The sequence below is a fragment of the Canis lupus genome, chromosome 8 (assembly GCF_048164855.1).
Source record: "Canis lupus baileyi chromosome 8, mCanLup2.hap1, whole genome shotgun sequence".
Taxonomy (NCBI): Eukaryota; Metazoa; Chordata; class Mammalia; order Carnivora; family Canidae; genus Canis; species Canis lupus.
In genome coordinates this window covers 51326826-51335269 of record NC_132845.1, presented here as the reverse complement: position 1 = coordinate 51335269, position 8444 = coordinate 51326826, and the positions used below count along the sequence as shown (strand labels likewise).

At 39.6% G+C, this 8444-nt stretch overlaps 1 protein-coding gene across 1 annotated transcript; it reads left to right on the top strand.

Annotated features, from left to right (window-relative positions):
• Positions 1–13: 13 nt before the first annotated feature.
• Positions 14–8444, top strand: ARL6IP1 (ARL6 interacting reticulophagy regulator 1). The gene is made up of 6 exons (XM_072835917.1): positions 14–174; positions 2401–2534; positions 2973–3092; positions 5311–5428; positions 6033–6117; positions 6730–8444. Exons 1-6 carry the CDS (start codon positions 139–141, stop codon positions 6846–6848), a joined length of 612 nt encoding a protein of 203 aa, XP_072692018.1. The 5' UTR covers positions 14–138; the 3' UTR covers positions 6849–8444.

Below are 8444 nucleotides of genomic sequence, written 5' to 3'. Positions count from 1 at the left end.
TCGGGAAGGCTGGCTGGTGTATATAAGCGGCCTGCGGGGCGTCCCCTCGCGCCTGGGTCGCCGTGCGGGTCTCGGCGCGGAGCTCGCTGTGTGCGGGAGGGGCCGGCTTGCGCTCGCTCGGGCGGCACTTCAGGGACGATGGCGGAGGGAGATAATCGCAGCACCAACCTCCTGGTGAGTCGCGAGGGGAGCAGGCAGGGGCTTCCGGGCTTGGGCGGGGGCTCAGCCTGGCAGCGCTCTTGCGGCCTCGTTCCTCCCACCGTGGTGGGCCCGGCCCTCCTCCCCCTCGGCCCCGGGTGGGTGCAGCGGGGCGGTCCCGGACCGGGCGGCCCTTAACACCCCGTGGGGCAGCTACGGGGCGAGGTGAGGACGGCGCGTGACCAGCCCCCGCGGATCGGGGAGGAAGTGGGAGAAGGGGGGGCTGCGATGAGCCTGGGGCGCAGGCCTCCAGGGGCCTGTCTGTCGAGCGCTTTGAACCCCAGGCCCCCAGGCTCTTCTACGGGGTTCCCCTCCTCTTCCCTTCGTTCTTTAGCCCCAATACTTGGGCAGGGGTGGGGAGAGGGGGGAGGACGGGAGAGGGGCGGGGAGGGTCAAAGGGCCACTGGCGAGAATTTGCTGGAGCTGGCGCAGCTTAAACCCGCAGGGAGGCTGTGAACTCACCGCGGGGAACTGGGATTAGAGGTCCAGCTGGAAGGACAGTGGGGAAGGACCTTGGGTTTGCCTGGAGTTTGCAAGGGAGGGGTGTGTGTGTGTGAGAGAGAGAGAGAGACAGGTGGACTTTAGAATAAGCAGGGGTCTGAAGGAACTGCAGTGGTGTCTCACGGGCGGATAAATCTAACCTAACTACTTGTTTTCACGGCGCGATCTAGGCAAAAAACGAGAGAAATCCTTGCCTTTTTCTTTTCTTTTTTTTTTTGTTCGTTGCCACAACGAAACAGCATTTCATCCTTGACGTTGGATATTCCAAGAGCCCGGGTGCTAACGAGTTTGGTGACCTTGCAGGGCAGCCGTGATGGTGCCAGATTTTCGTTTTGCATTGGTGTTTAGAAATGCACGGCCTGTTCCTGTAACGCACATGCCAGCACACTTGTCTGTGGCTAGCCGAGTTAGCTCCGGCCAAGTTCCAGTTAAGGGGAATTGATCGAAGCACAAAGAAATTGTCCAGCAAATTCACACAGTTTGTTGAGGTGACCGAGCCTGGCCCGAAGCTCAGCTGCTCTTTCCAGCAGAAAGCAGTGTAACTTTAAGCAGAACAAGGCCCTTGGCTTTGGATTTCCTGGGTTCAGATCTCTTAACCTCCATGTATCTGTTACTTCATCTGTAAAATGAGGCGAGTAACAATACCATCCTTTGAATTCATTGGGAGGATTAATTAAAGTATAAGCATATAAAATACTTAGAGCTTCTGGCACATAGTAATCTTCTGTTTAACTATATTAAGCGTGGTGTATATAAAGTCAGGAATGTTGAAGTCCCCCAAGTAATCAGTGTGGCACAGATAGATAGCATCTCTAGTAAGATTAGGCTGTCCTGTCCTCTCTCTTTTGTATATTTCCCCATGATAACATTTATAAGGGCATGTGGGTTTCTTTCTAGTTTTTTTCCTGTACCAAAATCAGTATAGGGTTTTTGTTTTTTTGTGTTTTTTTTTGCCACATTAGCTCATTCCAGAAGTCTACTTTCAGCTAGGTTGTCAGTCTTGCAGAGAAATTTGAAGTCTAACCAAATGTTCTGGTAAGTGTAAGAAGCACTCATTGTATGGAGATACACTGAGCTTGAGATGCCTCATGTAATTTGGTGAAAGTAAGTTTTACTTAATTGTGCAAATGATGCCAGCATCTAAAGGATTCCATTACACAGCGCTATTTTAAAAATTGAATGCTGTTCAGAGAGAGGCTTTCTTAATGGATTTAGAAGTAGGAGTATAAATCAATGAGATGACAAAACAACAGATCAATCAATTCTAACCACCTGAAAAATGAGCACATTTGAAGTGATCTAATTTTATATTTTGGGTGCTGCCACTTAGTAGTGCATGACTTTGAGAAAGCTGGTTACCCATCTAAGGTCACTTAGATGGACCTTATCCATAAGGTCTTATAAGGATAAGGTCTCTTATCCCTACTTTGAGGGCCTCTACTAGGATTGTTAACATTATGTATGAAGAGTAGCCCAGTGCTTGGACTTGGTGACTTGGTGACTGTTAAATGGTAGGTTGCCACCTCCCCCCCCTTAATTGATTTCTGTCTTGCTACCAAAATTGCAGAATTATTTAGAAACTAAGATAGTGATTTGATTGAGGGCTCTTTTACATTCTTGGTGTCTTAAAAAAAATTAACTGAGAAGCACAGAAATGTTGGGAGTGGTAAAATGATCACTTTACATGTTGGTCTTGTGTAGGCTGCAGAGACTGCAAGTCTGGAAGAGCAGCTGCAGGGATGGGGAGAAGTGATGCTGATGGCTGATAAAGTCCTCAGATGGGAAAGAGCCTGGTTTCCACCTGCCATCATGGGTGTGGTTTCTTTGCTGTTTCTGTAAGTGAGCTATTAAATTATTGTGGATTGTGCTTGTTATTAATAAGGGCTCAGGTAACACACAGCCTCTTTTGTAACCTATAATCTGTAAAGAATGCCTTTTCTTGGAGCAGTTCTCCTAGTTTTCAGTAACCTAAACCAGTTGAATAAATGAGTGGCTCTCACACTTTTTGGCCTAAAGAACCTTTATATTCCTAAAAAGTATTGAGGACCCCAAGGGGCTTTTGTCTCTTGATGTTTACATTAACCATTGCAGCTATGATGTCATCATATTCTGAAGCTTCCCAGAAAACCACTTGTGAGAAATTTAGAATGAAAAGGGCAGATAACTTCTGTGAGACCCAAAAGACTAAGTAGATAAATATCTTCAGCTAGGAATAATAATGACTATGTTTCTCTAACCTTCTTTTTTTTTTTTTTTTTTTTTTTTTTAAACAGGACTATCTACTATCTAGATCCATCTGTTCTGTCCGGTGTTTCCTGTTTTGTTATGTTTTTGTGCTTGGCTGACTACCTTGTTCCCATTCTAGCTCCTAGAATTTTTGGCTCCAATAAATGGTAGGTGGTGTAACAATTTGGCTGTCTAATTTCTGTGAAGTTACTGAACCTCGTGGCTGTGATTAGTGTGCTGTAATTAAGCACAGAGAATTGTCTAACTATTGGATACCTAAGGGTTAGGATTATTGCTTTTATACGAAGGATTTCTTAGCTGATTCACTTACACATCATGAATTTCTAGTACTACTTATATCTCCATAGTTCTTTTATAGTCTAGCATTTATTTTGCCTTTTCTTTTCTAGACCTTTTTATTGAAGTGAGGTTTTTTGAGGTAGTCTTATCATATATTGCAGAACTCACAATGAGCTTTCCATAGAAGTAGTATGTTTACATTTTACATTTATTTTCTTTGAAATTTAAGATATTTTGCAGGCTATTTTTGAATGCATATGAAAGCAGTAACGTAGATTATTGTTCATTTATTTAGGAACTATTGATTGAATGCGTACTTTCACATTAGGCACTGTTCTGAGTGCTGTGAGATATTTTGACTTTTAAGGTTGATTGTATGTTCAAGGTTGATGTTACAAGCTAACTGCAGTGTAGTGGCAGCTCAATGCATAGCAAGTGCTTCAGGATATATTAACGTATTTTAACTGTTCTCTGGAATTGTATCATTTCTCACTTCTAAGTAATGAACAAAACTAGATGTTGGAGTAGATGTTTTTGTTTTTTTTGGTCCTAGTTGCTTTTCTCCTTTCATTGTTTATTTTAATTTGATTAGTAATCTATATGTGCCTTTAATTTCTTGTTCCCCTGATAATAGCAAATTATAAAATAATTATGTAAAATTAATAATTTTAGGTACATGCCTTATGGATCTTTAAGAACAAATTTGGACATTTTAGGGAAATTTGCTTAAATCGTGGGATAATAAAGGATATTTATTTAAAAAGGTTTCCCCTCTAGCAGAATGGATTAGTGTTAGGAAGTGCCCTTTGAATTGTTTTTCACATATAGTAATGGGTTATGTTGCTGTTTTTTGGGCAAGTTTGTAACCATGTAATGTAACAACAAAGGAAATCCATCTCTGACCTTGGCTTTATTAGATGACATTCTAATTGGCTAATTCATAACTCCTGGAGAAAAGTTTCAGAAATAAAAACTGGTAGTTTCATGGTAATCAGTATGTGAGTCAGTCCAGAGCAGTTTTATTTTTTGATCTTCACGAAGAAGGAAGAACACTGTTGCGTAGCCACAGTTCAGCCTTGACCATGGGCAGCATGTAAGGTCTAGTTGTTTACAAGAAGTTCCCTGGGCTCATCTGCAACCTTTCTGCTGTATCTATCACTGTAATTTTACAAGGACAAGAACTAGAGAAGCAAAAAGAACCTGCTCCCCAGTGTGGGTTCTGTTTCATGATAGCAGCCAATATATCTGTATAGCAAAGACAGTATAAGAATCCAAAAAACAGGGCAGCCCAGGTGGCTCAGCGGTTTAGTGCCGCCTTCAGCCCAGGGCGTGATCCTGGAGACCTGGGATTGAGTCCCATGTCGGGCTTCCTGCATGGAGCTGCTTCTCCCTCTGCCTTTGTGTCTCTGCCTCTCTCTGTTTCTTTCATGAATAAATAAATAAAATCTTGAAAAAAAAATCTAAAAAACAAAAATTTTTTTAAAAAATTAGAAAAAAAGGCTTTTAGAGGATCTTTTTGAATTTTTACTGCTGTTTATATTATCCCTCACTGGGACTAAATTTGTAAAGATTTTGGATTTTAGCTGTTTGTTGCTGCCTTGGTATCAAGTATATGAAGCCCAGCTGAGGGTATTATGCTTTGGATGCAGTATTCTCTACTGAAGAGTGCTTAAATACAGCTGTGGAATAGAAACTTCAAGTCTTCCTCAAACTAGTGAGACACTGATGGGCTACGCCTCAGAATTTATTTGGATCTGAAAAATAATACAGGAATAGAGAAATTAATTTAAACTGATTGCATGGCCCATAGTAGCCTTGAGTCTTTTGTTACTATAATTAACCAAATATGGCTTTAGAACCACGGATTACTATTGCTTTGTACATACACATGTCTTTATGCAAAAACTTATTTCTTTGCTATACAAGGTGTCTTAATGGTACAGGAACTTTTTCACAGTTATAAGATAATGTGAATTGTTTTTTATTTAAACTTTCTTTAGGAGACAGTTTTTTAAATTTGAGAGGATGATATATATCTGTTTACTACAAAGACTTGCTTATAGTAAAGGGGAAAATTTTTTGTAGGACCACTGAGCAACAGCAAAGATTCCATGAAATTTGTAGCAATCTAGTGAAAACTCGACGCAGAGCTGTGGGCTGGTGGAAACGCCTCTTTACACTAAAGGAAGAAAAGCCTAAAATGGTACTTTTTTTGTTTTGACTTATTTTAGTAAAGCAGAATTTTAAGATTGAGTCTATTTATACTTCATTGTAGTATAATGATGGCTTTTTTAATAGTTTGATATTTATATTAAATAATCTGATATTTATCATTATCCATTGGTTTAATTCCTCTGAGTACCTTCTAAATGTATGTATGAATTAGACTGAATTATTGGAAGTTAAAATTACATTTTGCATTTAATTTTGTACTCTAGTACAGGGAAGTTTTTGTTTATTTTAACTTGCTGAAATAAAAGACAAATACTTAAGCATTTCTTCTTTCTTAGCTTCACCTGAGGTTACAATGTGAATTATTAATGGTAAAAGTAGTATAATGTATTGTGAACTCATTTATACAGAGAATTACAGTAATTCTAAGAGGGAATGGATAGAAATTCTATAAAGTAGATCTAATGGAGTTTTCAATGGATTTTATGTAACGTATAAATACCAAGTCATCTTAAAGAAAGGTGGTAACAAATACTGGATTATTTTCCAGCCTTTGAAACAACATCCTACAGTTTTGCTTCCAGTTTTGCTTCTTTTTCTAGGAGTTGATAAATTCTTGTTGTTTTCATTATTAGTACTTCATGACAATGATCGTTTCTCTCGCTGCGGTTGCTTGGGTGGGACAGCAAGTCCACAACCTGCTGCTCACCTATCTGATAGGTAAGTCTTTGAGGAAGAACTAGAGGCATAATTCTGGCCACTGAAGTCTGATTGGAACTTAGTAAACACATAGGTGTGTGTTAATCAAGTTTAAGGCACAGATGTAGGAACTGGGAGTATAGAAAAAATGACTAAAGCCCATTTCCTTGTTTTCTGGGAGTCTGTGGTCATACACTAAGTGAAGATAGAACATAATAACCAAGGTGGAAAGTGACATGTAGGAGGTAAAAATAAGCAGTGTGTGTTATCTGAGGTTGGGGCCTCTGATAGAAGTTTCTGGGGATAAAAACCAATGAAAGTGGGACGCCTGGGTGGCTTAGTGGTTAAGTGCTGCTTTTGGCCCAGGGTGTGATCCTGGAGTCCCGGGATTGAGTTCTGCATCCGGCTTCCTGCAGGGAGAGCCTGCTTCTCCCTCTGCCTGTGTCTCTGCCTCTCTGTCTCTCGTGAATAAGTAAAATCTTTAAAAAAAAGAAACTAAAAACCAATGAAAGTAATGAGTTTTAAATTGGTTCCTCCTGTTAGAGTGCCTTAATAGTCTGGGAAACTACTTTCTATAAGATGTTATAATCTATAGGAAGTTAATTACCCTAATTTTGTTTGTTTGTTTTTAAGTGACTTTCTTACTGTTGCTTCCTGGATTAAACCAGCATGGAATCATTTTGAAGTACATTGGAATGGCCAAAAGGGAGATAAATAAGCTGCTCAAACAAAAAGAGAAGAAAAATGAATAATGTGTCTGCTTTATTCAATGTAATGAATGGCATATACATTGTCCTTGGGAACAGTTTCTATTATGCTGTCTGGATACTAAAATGTTACAGAAGTAGTTCTTTGCTCTCCCTTTTTCTGCCCTTAGTTAGTAGAAGTTCAGACTTACCAAGTAAGGCATTATGCATAGTGTCTTCATGTGAAGTGTAGCTGGATGCATTCTCATCAGTTGGCCTTATATGGACAACTCATTCGTGAGTATGACTTTTGATTTTTCTCACCCAGGTTAATTGAATTCTTACTTTTAGGCAACTTCTTTAAAATAATATAGTGGTGAACTTCATCTTTTAGTACAGTTAACTGTGACTTTGGATAATTGTTCCAGTTGATCTTTGCTTTAGCTAGATACAAGGTAGTGGTCTGTGGCTACAGGAAGCTGGTTCTACTGTCTGCTTCCACAGTCTGCTTTAACTGTCTGGCTTCATGAATATAGAGACCAAGTTTACCACTTCTGATGAAGAGACCAATTAAGATTCATTCCTCATGCTGTTTCTATACTGTGGGAGAAGAATCCTTCTGGAATAAAATGAAACCATTTCCATGCCATAGTATGTGTTGGTTTCTGCCTTATGCAAAATTAGTAATTTGTAAGAAACATTGATCTTTCCTCCCAAACGGAGAATATAACAGCCTTCGAGCTTTTCTCTCTTTGCTCTTAGACTTCAAGTTAGTAGATCCTTAAAGGCTATTTAACAGCAGGCTTCTAAAAGTTTGTGTTTAGGATTTTTAGCATATTTTTATTTCAGATTTTTAGCTGAAACTAAAGTACATAATAGGTTAAGACTCAGGTCTATGACCTTTACTCCATCACCAGCCAATAAAGGACAGAAGTCTTCCTATACTTAGTCAAGCGTCATTTCAGTAGAAAATAATCTTGTCCTACTAATTTTCCAGACCAGATTAAGCCTTTAAAGGTAAGCCTCAAGAGTCTCATTTGAAAGTAATTGCTGGCTGCTTTGGTCCCCATAGATTTGGCACAGGAGGTGGTGGCTATGCAGGCTTCTGACTTTTTTCCTAGATACTTCTTTGGAGGTTGCAAGGGCAGTTGGGGAGAGCAGACTTTGGCCATGATAGGTGGCCTCTGGTCTACAGAGATTTTGTAACTCCTTGGAAAGTATCTTAGAATCATTCTTCCTCTCAATAGCTAAAAATTTAGAATAGCTGAAATCTGTAGGAATGAACCTCTGAGGGCCGAAAATGTGACATTTGGGAACAGTTCTTAAACTCTGATTAACTAGCTGTAATATAGTTTTGTGAATTTATTGCACTGATGCTGGACCTTGTGGTATATCTGTCCCTAAATAAGTGTTGTTTCCCCCTTCAATATTACTGTAAACAATGGCACCCATTGTAGCATTTTTTTTTAATGTTTAATATGAAAACTACAAACTACCTTAATTTTTACATGTGTTTCCTTATTGTAGATAAGCTTGTCTTGCTATCTGGATTTTTTTTGTGTATATATGTTCTACCAATTAACTACTTTTGCAGTTTTAATCTTGTATTCTTCTACTTTGTTTTGTGTAAAATGGGAAAAATAAAAAAAGCTGGAATCCCTC